This window comes from Exserohilum turcica (genome assembly GCF_000359705.1).
Source record: "Exserohilum turcica Et28A unplaced genomic scaffold SETTUscaffold_3, whole genome shotgun sequence".
Taxonomy (NCBI): Eukaryota; Fungi; Ascomycota; class Dothideomycetes; order Pleosporales; family Pleosporaceae; genus Exserohilum; species Exserohilum turcicum.
In genome coordinates, this window is record NW_007360136.1 from 1,132,677 (window position 1) to 1,146,558 (window position 13,882).

Below are 13,882 nucleotides of genomic sequence, written 5' to 3' on the forward strand. Positions count from 1 at the left end.
GCAGGGACCCCCCGACGCCAGCTCCGCTCCCTCCCCCAGATTGAGCCAGTCCAGCTCAGCCCACTCTCACCTGCTCCCACTGGCTGCCTCTGGCGTTGCCTCCACCAATCTGCTGCTATGCGCGCTTCGTCCTGAACTATAGCCTGAATTCCTCAGCACCCGCTCCCCGTGCCAATCGAGGCCTTGCACGCTGCACCAGTATTCATATTTTGTACACCACACCGCTCGCTCCGCATCCCATCGCGCCACACCATGGCCGCCCAGACCGACAGAAAGTCGCAGGTACTCAGTCGGCGCGAGATTGAGGCTCAGATTGCCAGTGGCCGCTCAATTGTCATTGTAGACAACAAGGTCCTGAAGCTCGATGCCTGGCTCCCGTATCATCCTGGTGGTGACAAGGCCATTCGCCACATGGTAGGACGGGACGCAACAGACGAGGTCACCCGGTATGTTTTTAGACTGTATACGAGCACCTTGCTGACCTATCTTTTCTAGATTTCACGCCACACAAACGCTCGAGCTCATGAGCCGCTACCAGATTGGCCGAGTACAAGGACGATGGGACAACTTCCTACCCCCGATCCAAGGAGGAAAGTTCAGGACAAAGGAAGAGCTGGATAGGCTTTCAGAGGAGGAATATGTTATATCAGGCTCGGCTTCGGAGCAAGAGGCTGCTAGCTCCTCCTCTTCTGCAAACAACAGCCCTTTGTTTGAACCGGCAGACCGACCCGCTGATTCTCTCCGCAAACGCAACGGCAACAACATGGCGAGAACCACGTCCACGTCAAGCATCTCATCGGTTGAACTTGACAAAAAGTCTCATCCCAAGATGTCCCTTCTCGACAGGCGAACCCAGGAAGAACTCGACTTGGACAAGGCCAAGTACCCATCTGTAGACCCAGTCACACAGGACAACATCACGCGAAAATACCGCGAGCTGCAGGTGCGAATTCAGAAAGAAGGACTCTACGACTGCAATTATGGAGCATACGGCATCGAGTGCTTGCGCTATGGTTTCTTCTTGTGTGCTTTCCTGTTCATGTTACGTGCGGGCTGGTACATTACCAGTGCAATTCCTCTTGCCTGTCTCTGGCACCAGCTCACCTTTACAGTCCATGATGCCGGACACATGGGAATCACGCACGACTTCACCACAGACTCGACAATTGCCATGTTCATCGCCTCCTTCATGGGTGGCTTGAGCGCTTGCTGGTGGAAGTACAACCATAATGTTCACCATTTTGTCACAAACCACCCGGAACACGACCCGGACATCCAATACATTCCCTTCTTCTCCATCACGCACCGCTTCATGGAAAGTCTTACAACGACCTTCTACGGATGGGTCATGGAGTATGACGCTTTCGCAAAAGTCATGATTCGGATTCAGCACTACACCTACTATCCAATCATGTTGTTTGCGCGTTTCAATCTTTACAGACTCTCTTGGATGTACTTGCTGCTTGGTAAAGGACCCAGGAAAGGCCCGGCGTGGTGGCATCGCTACTTTGAGCTTGCGGGCATGGTCGTCTTCTGGACCTGGTACGGCTACGGAGTCGTGTACAAGTCCATTCCAGACAACTGGAGTCGCTTCTGGTTTGTGCTCATCGCGCATGCCCTGACCTCGCCGCTCCATGTGCAAATCACACTGTCTCATTTTGCGATGAGCACAGCCGACTTGGGCGTTCACGAGTCGTTTGCCCAGAAGATGTTGCGAACGACAATGGATGTCGACTGTCCGCAATGGCTAGACTTCTTCCACGGAGGGCTCCAGTTCCAGGCCATCCACCACCTGTACCCTCGTGTCCCGAGACACAACCTGAGGAAGACGCAGAAGTTGGTGCAAGAGTTCTGTGAAGAGGTCAACATACCGTATGCGCTCTACGGTTTCGTGGACGGCAACAAGATGGTCGTCGGAAGACTGGCAGACGTGGCAAGGCAGGCAGCTATCCTTGCCGAGTGCCAGAGGACGATTGCTGCCGAGGGCGATTACGGAATGCATTGAGGGCGACATTTTTTTCTCCATTGCGATTAACTAGAATAGACTCGACTTTGATATCAACCCATGGCTTGCTTGGGCGCAATAGACGGTTACCACCGCGACGTTGTTTCTTCACACCATGCCAGAGTTTTTTTGCAGGGATTATGCCAACTGTCTAACTGTCAGATGCCTGCGCAGATCTCTCCACCCGCATCAAAAACTGGTTCGCAACCAAGATTGGACGTAATGTGGAGGCTCTCGACCCAGGTGTCCGCCGCCTTCCGCCGCGGATATGCCTCTTGCTGCATATGAGCCGGTCCATCATACCACCAAGGCAATTGATTTCTGCTATCCACGTCTGAATAAGCGCCCTGCCGCTAATCTAAGTGGCCTGACATTTCCCTATAGGTGTAGCGATCAGGCGTTCCGAACCACACAAAGGTGAAGAGACCAAGCACGCGTTCCTAGCGTGTTGTTGGACCAACCCCACTTTCTGGTGGGCGCATCAGGCCATGACGTACATAGCAACGGGCCTCGTATACGCCAATAGGAAACTCGTTGCTATGATGAGACCACGCTGCAGTAGCACCTCCAATTACGCAGTGTCAATGCATCAGGAGAGCATTTCCGCTATTGCCGCCGGCTAACACTCCAGCCTACACACCCACCTCTTAAAGCACCTCTACGCTCTTGTTTCTGGCACTTCTTTACGCTCAATTGAAAACTTTCCTCTCTCCCCGTTTGCAGTTCCTCTCCACGACTGCTTTGTGACGCAATTAGCGCTCTGAACGGCCAATCGCCCACTGTCAAGTCCACTTCAAGCGAAGACGTCATCTACGTAATCTGAAAAACAGCGGCGTACTCCCCTAACAAATCACCATGGATGCCATGGTAGCCAAACCCCCTTCCGATCCTGAGACTCTTGTCGAAGATGTCGAAAACCTCAGCATATCTCCATTTGGCCCCGCAAGGGCTTCGATAACCGAGCAGCCTCTCAGCGAGGAAGAGGTGAAGAAGATGACCGACTACTTCCACGCCTCTCTCTACATGTGTCTGGGAATGATCTACCTCCGAAGGAATCCCCTCCTCCGCGAGCCACTTACCCTGGACCATATCAAGCGGCGATTGTTGGGTCACTGGGGCTCGGATGCCGGACAGAGTTTCACCTATATCCACATGGTATGATTGCCTGTGTGCGGCGACTTTTGGATTGATTTGCTAATCGCCCTTTTCTTGGAATAGAACCGCCTCATTAAGAAATATGACCTCGATGCAATCTTCATCTCGGGTCCTGGCCATGGCGCTCCAGCTGTCCTATCGAACAGTTACCTTGAGGGTGTCTATTCCGAGGTTTACCCCGAAAAGGGCGAGGATGAGGAGGGCATGAGGCGTTTCTTCAAATACTTCTCTTTCCCTGGAGGAATTGGATCCCATGCCACGCCCGAGACACCGGGAAGTCTACACGAAGGTGGAGAGCTTGGTTACTCCGTCTCTCACGCTTTTGGTGCGGTATTTGATCACCCAGATCTGATCGCTCTCACAATGGTCGGAGACGGAGAGGCTGAGACGGGCCCCCTGGCTGCGAGCTGGCATTCCACCAAGTTCCTCAACCCAATTACAGACGGCGCAGTTTTGCCGGTACTACACTTGAACGGCTACAAGGTACTGTCTAGAACGCGAATGCAAAGCGATTACGCTAATGCTGCATAGATCAACAACCCTACTCTCCTTGCTAGAATCAGCCACAAGGAGCTTGAGGCGCTCTTTGTCGGATACGGATGGACTCCTTACTTTGTCGAGGGAAGCGATATCCCGTCTATGCACCAAGCCATGGCAGCCACCATGGAACGCTGTGTAACCAAGATCCGCGAGTACCAGAAACAAGCGAGGGACTCGGGCAAGGCATTCAGGCCTCGTTGGCCAATGATTGTTCTCCGCACACCCAAGGGATGGACTGGCCCCAGCAAGGTTGACGGAGACCATTTCCTCGAAGGATTCTGGCGTTCGCATCAAGTCCCGCTTACAAACGTCCTAAAGGACAAGACGGAGCTCAAGACACTCGAGGACTGGATGCGCTCATACGGACCTGACAAGCACTTTGACAAGGACGGTAAGCTTATTCCTGAGCTAAGGGAGTTGGCTCCAACCGGCAACAGGAGAATGAGCGCCAATCCAGTTACAAACGGTGGCTCAATCCGGACCAAGCTTCACATGCCTGATTTCCGCGAATATGCTGTAGAAGTCACAAAGGGCGGTGTTGCTAAGCTGGGCAGTATGGCCAACTGTGCCAACTTCCTCCGCGACGTCATGAAGCGGAACCCGAGAGGTTTCCGTCTTTTTGGCCCCGATGAGACGCAGTCCAACAAGCTTAGCAATGTGTACGAAGTAACCCAGAAGGTGTGGCTGGGTGAGTACCTGGACGTGGACAAGGACGGCGGCAACCTGGCTTTGGAAGGCCGCGTCATGGAGATATTGTCTGAGCACACGGTCGAGGTAAGAAACTCCATCACAGTCTGCAAACCAGTTACTAATAGTCTATAGGGCTGGCTAGAGGGCTATGTCCTCTCCGGACGACACGGATTGCTTAACAGCTATGAGCCTTTTATCCACATCATCGATTCAATGGTCAACCAACACTGCAAGTGGATCGAAAAGTGTCTCGAAGTGGAATGGAGACAGAAGATTGCGTCGCTCAACATTCTCCTCACATCAACCGTCTGGCGTCAAGATCACAATGGATTCACCCACCAAGATCCTGGCTTCCTGGATGTGGTCGCAAACAAGAGCCCCGAGGTCGTTCGCATCTATCTCCCACCAGATGCAAACTGTCTGCTCTCGACGATGAACCACTGTCTCCGCAGCCAGAACTACGTCAATGTTATTGTTGCCGACAAGCAGGAGCACCTCCAGTACCTCACCATGGAGCAAGCCATTGCTCATTGCACAAAGGGCGTGGGTATTTGGGAATGGGCTAGCAACGACAACGGCGAGGAGCCTGACATTGTCATGGCATCCTGCGGAGACGTGTCGACGCACGAGTCGCTGGCAGCCACAGCACTACTGCGTATCCACCTGCCCGAGCTCAAGATCCGCTTTGTCAACGTGGTCGATCTCTTCAAGCTGCTCGACGCAGAACAACACCCGCACGGTCTCAAGGCCCACGAATACAAGGCCATCTTTACGGACAACGTGCCCTGCATCTTCAACTTCCACTCATACCCCTGGCTGGTGCACCGTCTGACGTACGGACGCAAAGGCCAGCAGAACCTGCATGTGCGTGGATACAGGGAGAAGGGCAACATTGACACACCGCTTGAGCTGGCTATACGTAATGGTACCGACCGCTACAGCCTGGCCATTGATGCCATTGACCACATTCCCACTCTGGGCAACAAGGGTGCAGCCACCAGGGAGAAGTTGCTTGATGAGCAGATCAAGGCCAGGAACTATGCTTTCCATGAAGGTGTTGATCCCAAGGAGACGACGGACTGGGTTTGGCCTTTCTAGATGTCTTACGGCGTATGCATCAACACCGTCGTTCTGTGACGGTGAACCGGATAATGAAACAGTGCTACTCTCTTGTTACTTTTTTTTTAAATCATGACACGATATCTCAAACCAGTCTTGTGTGTGTGTTTTTTTTTATTTTTCGGTTTTCGGTTTTCGCCAGTGTGTCCAAATATGCTTTTGTGTTTGGTTCATTACTCATTTCATGTCGTGATACGCAACAGTTATGTATGTAGATAAGTGGAATCATAACCAACAAATGATGCCGCCAAAGAACAAAAAAACAAGAAGACGGGCAGAAATGTGCGGAACGATGATTGTTGTCAAGGATGCGATTTTTTCGAATTTCCAGCTGAAATGCCGATGAATGCAAAAAAAAAAGACAAAAAGACAAAGAAGTAGGATCTTCTATGCTGTGGCTGCTGCAACTGCTTGCTGCCAAAATAACCCCAAACGCCAAGCCGATGCAATGCAATGCAATGCGATGCGATGTGATGCAAAAAATAACAACCAGTCAACCAACCAACCAGTCTTTTTTCTTGGTGGCTGAGCTGTGTGTACCACCATGTAGAGAGTGTGAGAGTGTAAGAGTGTCGGAGAAAGAACACCAAAACACCATGCTTTGGAAGGAGAGACGAAACCAGAAAAGAAAGCAAGAAGAAAAGAAAAGAAGAAGAAAAAGAATCAACCAGGGGACGACGAAAAATAAAATAAAATCGACAATCCCAGGAAGACGAAGATGAAGAGGGAAGGTTAGCGAACTCAGAAGTCGTAGGTAGCAGCACCAAGACCAAGGCCGAGTCCCACTCTCATGTTATCCACCGTCTTGCCACCGACACCCTTGAGCATAGCCAGAGATTCCAAGTCGCGGATTTCAGCATCGTCCATTTCAACCAGGCAGTTTACAATGCTGTCAGCCTTTTTGGCGCCAACGCCTTTGAGAGCTTTGATCTGGTTGATGTCGCGCGAGTTGATGATCTTGAGCAGGTGCGAGGTCCGGGGCGTGTGTTGAGCGGGGTTCGAGGCAGGTTTATCAGTGGCGGTAGCAGAGGCGGCAGTGGTGGTATCACGGAATACAGGCAGTTTCCTGGTTGGCTTTTTGGCTTTACGGGTGGCAGTGGCTTTGGTCTTGTACTGGAAGCTGTCGTCGGAGGCGTACGAGTCGTCGTGGTCAGAGGGCGGGGCAGGGGCAAATTCTTCATCTTCGTCATCATCATCTTCTTCTTCTTTTTCTTCTCGGTTAACAACTTTTGGCTTGGGGATTTTCTTTTCGGTTTTCTTTTCGGCTTTGAGCGGGGCCATGAGCCGCGGGAGACGCGTGGGTGACGGCACGGTGTGGGATGGCAGCTCGACGGGTGCAGATACGTGCTTCATGGCCTCTTCCTTCTTGGCGCGTATCTTGTCTTCGAGCGACTTCATCTTGGCCTCCAGCTTGGCGTTACCGGGGAAGTAGGGGTGTGCAAGGTGGTACATTCTCAGTGCGCTTGCGTCCTCTCCGCGGATGTGGTGTTGCTTTGCCATCAACAAAAACTGCAGGCCCTGCGACTTTCCGTCCTCTTCCTTTGCGTCAATGCGATGTTCGAGTTCATCAAGGCGCTTTTGGAGCTCGACTGATAGTGCTGGCGCAGAAGCACCTGCATCTTGCAACGCCTTTTCTGCGAGCCTCTCATCGACCTTTTGCGCGATGAGAGCTTCGATTGACTCCTTGGTCAGGACAGGCTCAGCAGTTCGTAACCGCGAGGCCGTGTCGGCTGTCCGGAAAGTCTTGGTTGGTCGGGATGCAAAAGTGCTGCTGGGTTCAGCTGCTCGCTTGGGAGCCTCTGCTCGTCGAATGCCCTGGTTCTGTGTGAGATTAGCAACACGAGGGGCCGCCTTGCGGGAGTCAGAGTATACAGAGAATGCCTTTGTGGGCTTTTCCCCTTTCTTCTGCTTCTCTAGTTCCGTGAGGTTGGCGTTGGTGGCAGCTGTTAGTGAGCGCAGCGGCTGACGTGCCATGGTTGCACCACTGGCTACTGCCAAGGGCTTGACCGCCGTCTTGTACATGGGGTCGTTTTCGACCTCGGCAACCTCGATCTTTTTTGTTCGGCTGGCAAAGTTGAGTGAACTGATAGTGTCGAGGTGGTATGCGCGGGTGGGCGCAAGGTTCAGAATCATGACGGTCAAGCCTTTGTTCTGACCCAGGCCTAGGATCCTCGTCATCTTGGACTCGCGGTAGGGTATCCTGCTGGCCTTTTTGTTAATGGCCTCGACGCACTGTGCTAGTACAAAGAGCGATTTGTTGATGGCTGAGCTCTCAACGAGGCGCTCCTTGTTGTTGTCTGTTCGGCGGTTGTCTTCTGATCCTGCAAGGTCAATGCAAGACGCGCGACTGACGCGGACAGAGTCTTCAGTGGTCTGAGTGATCTTGACACAGAGCACAGCATGGGATCGCGATGAGTGCGCGTTCAGCTGGACGACTGTCAGTGGCGTTCAGCTAGACGCGTGTGGGCGGAACGCGTACCTTGGTAGCAGACGTCGACCTGTTCATGTTGGCTTGGTCGTAGAGCTGCTCAAACTCCTTGAGCGTCGTGCAGGGCTTCTCGGTCAGGCCCACGACAACCGTCTTGCCGTGGTTGTCCCTGATGGGCAGGCCTGATGGGGTGCGCTTCTCCGGGGGCTCAAAGAGGTCGTAGACGCGATCGCAGTAGATCTCAAAATACTCGAGGGCAACCTCTACCTGCGTGGCGCCAGCAGAGTCCTTCTCGATCTTCTTACACCGGCGGTAGATGGTGCTCAACAGGCGCGGGATGACACCGCGGTCGGCCAGTGACTTGCCGCCGCGCATCGTGTGCGTCTTGCCGGTGCCCGTGCAGCCATGGGCGAAGATGGAGAGATCAAAGCCATTGAAGAGGTGCTTTACCGTGGGCGCGACTAGGTCAAGGTCAATCGTGGGCGCGACGCCTCGGTTCAGACGAGTACTCACTCTCGGCGTCAAAGAGCTGCTGCTGCGTGGCGTCCTGCTCGTAGACGGAGCTGAACTGGAAGCTGAAGGACTCGGCGTCGTTCTTGGGACTCGGGATGCGCACGACTGCGGCGGTAGTGTCGCCCTCGAGCTTCTCGGCCGTGACGATGGTGTCTGTATCGACCTCTTGTTTCAGCAGAGGACGGATCCTCGCGACGACGCGTACGCTCATGGTGGTGGCCCGGGGACGGGAATGGTTGGTGACAGGAGGACAGACAGCGGAAGGCTAAATCTCCAGAGAAGAGAAGGCTGGACCTACCGCCCGTCAACGCTGCAGCTGTGCGTTGTTCGCCAGGCCCACCTACGCGCATCGTGTCGGCGGTCCCTGGTCGCTTTTCGCCTGTTACCTGGCCAACCCGTCACCGCCGGCACGGAAGAACAAGCGGCACGTGCAGCTCTCCATCACCGCCTCCCCCGACCCATCCCCGACCCATCCCACGGTAGGTATCGCGACCGTCCCAGCGCTGCTCTGTCCAGGTCCCCATGGCCGCTGCTATCCACGCCAGCCTCTGGATTTGCCTATTGGGGCGACGAGGCCCTGCCGGCTGCTCGCTTCTGTTGCCCGGCGCTCCGCCAACGCTAAACAACCAACTCGAGGCAGTGGGCGTCGGCAGCTGAAGCCCGCTATAGTATCGCATCGCGCCAGCCAGCCTCAGGTTGCCCACGCTATTTCCGGCACGTCAATTGCGGGCGTCGAGACCAGGAATCGTCAGGCGAAGCGCCTGGTCGCTGTACTATGCCCTGGCGTCGTGTCATTGGCCCACCGATGAAACGTCAACCCAGCACACCAGCGCTCCCCAGCCACTCTTTGCATACTGACCGTATTTTCGTCTGCGCCTCGAGTGACCTGTCCAGATTACAGGCTGCTGCAACAATGCTGGGCCAATGCTGTCATCCGCCCCGTTGTCGCCTCAAACCGTGCTCGAGGCGGCTAATGCAGCTTCAAAACCCGCTGCCGGCCCAGAAGCCATGTAGCCATCGGGACATCTGGACTATCGCGTGCTTGAGACAAACGGCTGCTCGTTTCTTTCCTTGGTTCGTTTCCTTGTCTTCGGTTTTCTCTGTCGATCGTTCTGTTTATTGTCCACTTTTCCTCAGTCTGTTTCTCCAGTCTGTCATTTTCTTTGTCTCTCTTGCTTCTAAGCGCTGGCATCCGCACCCATTGGTCTTTCGTTTCCATACTCTAATTCAGAATCGCCGTGAAAATGGCCATCTTTTGTAGACTTCTGCTGCTGGCAGCTTTCTCAACATGTGTAATTGGTGGGCCGGTCCCAAAGAACCACCAGAGACGCCAGTAAGATGCTCTTTTCCAACACCCCAACAAGATAATTCACTAAGCCCACTTAGGTTTACTGGCTACTTTAACACTTCTTCAACAATTCATTCCACATCTGAACAGAAGACTGTGCAAGCAGACACGGCTCTCATAGTGCAGCCCATTCAGGAGACAATATTTACGTCAATAGCCCCAGCCATCACCTTTGTCAACCCAGATGGCTCGCCGCTCGTGACACAAAATCCACAAACTGTCTTTTCAACATCATTCATTACACCTCCACCAAAGCCTACGACAAAAGAGTCCTCGACGACAACACCCACATCGACATCGGATCCAGGACGAACATCTGCCCAGAATAGCCCCATACCTACTTCTTCTGCAGCTGCCTCACTGGCCGCGTCGAGCAAGGTAGATGTTGTCAAAAATAGCACAGCTAGTGCAACTAGTCGGCAAATCCCCAAGTTCACATACTCGCCCATCGAGGAGAGCTCTACGTCACTTGCCTCACGCACTTCTTCTGGAGCTAGCCAAGTACCAGTATCTACTTCTGGAAAACTACCTGGCTTTACCCATCCTGGAGCAGCAGCACCAAGCTTGCAGCCATCAAACAGTAGCTCTAGTCCAGCTCCGGTCATCACATCCAAGGCAGCATGCATCGTCTCAAGTAGTTCGCCTGCAGTGTCGACTTCAAAGCCAGTGACTGGCGCTGAAGACCCGACATCGCGTATAATTGTCACATCGTACACCACTGTGTACCCATCTGCCCCGGCACCTGGCGTGGCTACATCGACACCTGGGGCGTCGCCATCAGCACCAGTCAGGTCTACACAGGTCCAGCAGTCTAAGTCTTTAGTCTCGTCATCTGTGGTAGTCAATCAACCCACTTCCAGCCCAGCCCAAGTGCCAGTGGTATCCACCACAAACACACCAGCTGGATCTGTGCCATCACAGTCTTTACATATACCACCAGTAGTCATCATCACGTCTTTCACGACGGTCATGGCCTCCGCACAGCCCAGTACGGCACCAGAAGTGCCGGCCACTTCTGCCGCCCCTGAGCCAGTAGCACCCAGCTCTTCAGCCATTTCTTCAGCTCCCAAACCTACTTCCCCACCACCAGCGCCAGCTCCCCCCAGCTCCGCTTCCTCCTCACCACAAACCTCGGCCCAAGCCCAGCCAACCTCGTCTACAGTGCCAGCTCCAGCGCCATCTCCTTCCTCCACCGCGGTACCCCCTCCACCACCGCCATCAGAAACATCACTAAAGCCAACTCCATCTCCCACCTCGTCAATCCCAGAAGCCCCCGCACCAACATCAAACGCCGCGCCGTCTTCACCAACACCCACGAGCGCCTCGCCTACATCCGCGCCACCGCCTGAGCCCACATCCTCTTCTTCTTCAACAACAACATCAACGTCTGAAGGCCCGCTCATCATCACGCCCATACCCCCAAGCCAGGTCTTCACTGTCACCGAAACTGCAACTACAACTGAAAAGGAAACGATCCGGGAGACTGTAACGGTGACGGCGCGGTAATGATGACAAAGTGATCTGTATGTGTACGTCAGTCATTATCCTTTTCTTGTTCGCGAAGGGGGAATGGAATTGGGGGATTAACTGTGAATAATTTTTGGACATGACTATAAGTACTAGGATGACAGACAAAAAAACAAAGGGGTTTCGTTGGTTTATTCTTTGTAACATTTGGAAAGGGAGAGAAGAAGAAGAAGAAGATTGAGAAGGGAGATGATGTATAGTTTAATTTGATACCCAGTATATTTCGAAATTTCGATTACCTTTACGTTTTTCTAAGTTATATTTTACACATACGGATAAATGAGCTTTTAGTGTCTTGGAAAGTTGAAACCGAGAGTATAGGGGCGACTATTACAATTTTAGTTATTAGCTTGCTTACAAGTGTGTGTGCGCGAGCATATTCGTTGTTCTCTCACGCTTCGAATTTGCAGAGAAACCTTTAACGAAACCCATTACCCCCCCCCTCTTCCAGCACTGTCGTTTTATTACAAACGCATCAGTGTTTAATACCCGCTCTGCTCTTTCCTTCCGTCTCCTCCTGCACCTTCATCGTCATCACCACCATCCCGGTTCGCCTTTGCGCCACCAGCAGCATCCTCAATACCCTGGGTATCGCCTCTGAGCTTCTCAAAGTAGGCTTTGACGTCTTCGGCACCGACGGCCTGGCCAGACTCTGCAAATGGCTTCAAGAAAGCAGATACTTTGTCTCTGATGTGCGCGTAGGCCATTGCTCCTTGAATGGCGCGCACACGGTCCATGTTATTGAATGCTGCTTCGCCGCGGTCAAGAATACTGCCGGTACCGACAGACTGCGCGCCTTCCTCGCCGTCCTCGGATACAGGAGGCTCGTATGTGTCTTCTTCTTCGAGGAGCTGGGGATGCATCTTGAGCTGGGGATAGCAGCTATCACAGTGACAGAGGTGCTCGCGAAACTCGGGCTTGAGGAAAAGCGAAAAGGGCGTTGTGAGAGCGGTTTCCGGAAGCGGGGGAAGAGTTTCATGTTTGGGCGCTTCGGGCTTCTCAGGTACTGTGGGAAGCGCCGTGGGAACTTCAGGGATGCTGGACAGGGTACCACTTGGGTCTTCGGATTTCTGGCGCTTAGCCGGTACGGGAGCTGCTAGGTTTGGGGTTGGCTGCTGCTCTTCATCTTCGTCCGAGGCTTTGCGTTTCTTGGAGTCATTGGTTTTTGGCTCAGGGATAGCGACGGTGATCTTCTCGTCGTGTGAAAGCGCAATGGTCTTGTCGCGGTATACTGGTGGGAGAAATCCAGTCGAGCCGGCATATTTCTTGATCCATGGGTTTGCTTCCACGCACTTGTAGCATATGAAGTGATCGAAATCGTCCTCTTGGGGGAATCCTGGAGGTAGGGGTGGATCGTCGTCGTCCTCATCTTCATCGGCTTCCGCTACAGTGTCGTTCCCATCAACGCCGTTGCCGTTTGTAACCGAGTCCGTGAGTGCCGTCTGCGCTGCCTCTACGTTGGTCCCAGTTTGTCCCTCCGCGGCCTTTCCGGTGCCCGTGGTATCTGTGCCACTATTCTTCACTTCTGTCTTGGGCTTTTCGATCATCTTGTTGTACTCTTCCCGAGTGAATCCAACTAAACATTCGGGATGCCACCAGTCCTCACCACAGCCACCGTCGTCGCAACTTCCGAGTCCAAGGCATTGGAACATGGTACCCTTCTCCTCATGAGGGTCGTAGTCTTGTCCGCAACCACAAAATTTATTCTGGAAGTTCTGGTTGTATGTATTGGTCTTTGCCGGCTCGTCCTCTGTCACCTCGCCTTTCCGGCCAGTCTTTGCATTCAGACGGAGTGTACAAGGGGTCATGTCTGGTATCCTTGTCGTGCCGCAGTCGCATATGAAGTTGCGCTTATTGAATAGTTCGACGAGTGTGTGTTCGCCATGGCAGGAGATGGAACATGAATAGCAGACGCCTGCTGGTGTGTATTGCTGAGCGGATGAGGCCGGCGCTGGATTGCACGTAAGACATGCATAGAGACTCTGTCGTAGAGGGCCAAGGTCGCGTGTGCAAGTATCGAATTGCTATCGGTCGTCAGAAAGGGTGTATACGACACTGCGTATACACTTACATATGGAAGTGCCTCGCGTGCTTCTGCCTCGAGGCTGAGCTGCTCTTTGATGTAACTATTCCGATACCATTAGTCACTTGAATTAGAGAGAATTCGCAGGAAACCTACTCTGCTGCCGTCTGTGAAGTTTCCGATGCCTGCGACATGCTGCTAGAGCGCGGCTTAGAATACGTGCTTGTGGAATGTGAATCCGCCATGATGTCCAGATACTGCACGGTATAGGCTTCTAGTATGTTTCGATAAGAAACAAAATAGAGAATTTCGCGTGTTAATTGCTCGAGGCAGCCCAAAAGGTGTTTTGTCGATGTCGCGGGTTGCGGGCGCTGCTGAGCAGCACCAAAGGCACAGGATGCGCTGGCCACTGATTGGCTGCAGCAAAACCACTTTACGCGTGGAAAAGGAAAGCGCGACGCGGTCGTGTTGCTTGACCCTCTGCCACCTCCCCCCCTACAATCAACCCCGCACGGCTACCCTCGACGTAAGCTA

At 53.3% G+C, this 13,882-nt stretch overlaps 5 protein-coding genes across 5 annotated transcripts; 3 read left to right on the forward strand and 2 right to left on the reverse strand.

The window, feature by feature from the left end:
* Window positions 1-171: 171 nt before the first annotated feature.
* SETTUDRAFT_163638 (uncharacterized protein) lies at window positions 172-2,101 on the forward strand. The gene is made up of 2 exons (XM_008029162.1): window positions 172-446; window positions 496-2,101. The coding sequence occupies exons 1-2, from the start codon at window positions 253-255 to the stop codon at window positions 2,003-2,005; spliced, it is 1,704 nt and encodes a 567-aa protein (XP_008027353.1). The 5' UTR covers window positions 172-252; the 3' UTR covers window positions 2,006-2,101.
* A 608-nt stretch (window positions 2,102-2,709) lies between these two features.
* On the forward strand, window positions 2,710-5,355 carry SETTUDRAFT_163639 (uncharacterized protein; the record flags this gene model as incomplete). Its single annotated transcript, XM_008029163.1, has 4 exons — window positions 2,710-3,160; window positions 3,224-3,643; window positions 3,692-4,474; window positions 4,523-5,355. Coding segments are annotated over exons 1-4 (2,267 nt in total), but the record flags the coding sequence as incomplete, so codon positions are not given.
* An 895-nt stretch (window positions 5,356-6,250) lies between these two features.
* Window positions 6,251-8,661, reverse strand: SETTUDRAFT_91863 (uncharacterized protein; the record flags this gene model as incomplete). The annotated part of the gene is made up of 3 exons (XM_008029164.1): window positions 6,251-7,936; window positions 7,989-8,398; window positions 8,451-8,661. The coding sequence occupies 3 exons, from the start codon at window positions 8,659-8,661 to the stop codon at window positions 6,251-6,253; spliced, it is 2,307 nt and encodes a 768-aa protein (XP_008027355.1).
* An 827-nt stretch (window positions 8,662-9,488) lies between these two features.
* On the forward strand, window positions 9,489-11,304 carry SETTUDRAFT_42031 (uncharacterized protein; the record flags this gene model as incomplete). Its single annotated transcript, XM_008028891.1, has 2 exons — window positions 9,489-9,783; window positions 9,837-11,304. The coding sequence occupies exons 1-2, from the start codon at window positions 9,695-9,697 to the stop codon at window positions 11,302-11,304; spliced, it is 1,557 nt and encodes a 518-aa protein (XP_008027082.1). The 5' UTR covers window positions 9,489-9,694.
* A 332-nt stretch (window positions 11,305-11,636) lies between these two features.
* SETTUDRAFT_117105 (uncharacterized protein) lies at window positions 11,637-13,563 on the reverse strand. The gene is made up of 3 exons (XM_008029165.1): window positions 13,505-13,563; window positions 13,397-13,451; window positions 11,637-13,349 (listed from the first exon to the last, which is right to left on the reverse strand). The coding sequence occupies exons 1-3, from the start codon at window positions 13,540-13,542 to the stop codon at window positions 11,808-11,810; spliced, it is 1,635 nt and encodes a 544-aa protein (XP_008027356.1). The 5' UTR covers window positions 13,543-13,563; the 3' UTR covers window positions 11,637-11,807.
* Between the last annotated feature and the right edge of the window lie 319 nt (window positions 13,564-13,882).

What these genes read in the sequence shown, in the direction of transcription:
- SETTUDRAFT_163638 (XM_008029162.1), top strand. Translation starts at nt 253, where the DNA reads ATGGCCGCCCAGACCGACAGAAAGTCGCAGGTACTCAGTCGGCGCGAG. An exon ending in GCAACAGACGAGGTCACCCG is followed by an intron (nt 447 to 495) that starts GTATGTTTTTAG and finishes TATCTTTTCTAG; the next exon opens with ATTTCACGCCACACAAACGC.
- SETTUDRAFT_117105 (XM_008029165.1), bottom strand. Translation starts at nt 13,542, where the DNA reads ATGTCGCAGGCATCGGAAACTTCACAGACGGCAGCAGA. An exon ending in ACTTCACAGACGGCAGCAGA is followed by an intron (nt 13,452 to 13,504) that starts GTAGGTTTCCTG and finishes GTATCGGAATAG; the next exon opens with TTACATCAAAGAGCAGCTCA. An exon ending in CACGCGAGGCACTTCCATAT is followed by an intron (nt 13,350 to 13,396) that starts GTAAGTGTATAC and finishes GACGACCGATAG; the next exon opens with CAATTCGATACTTGCACACG.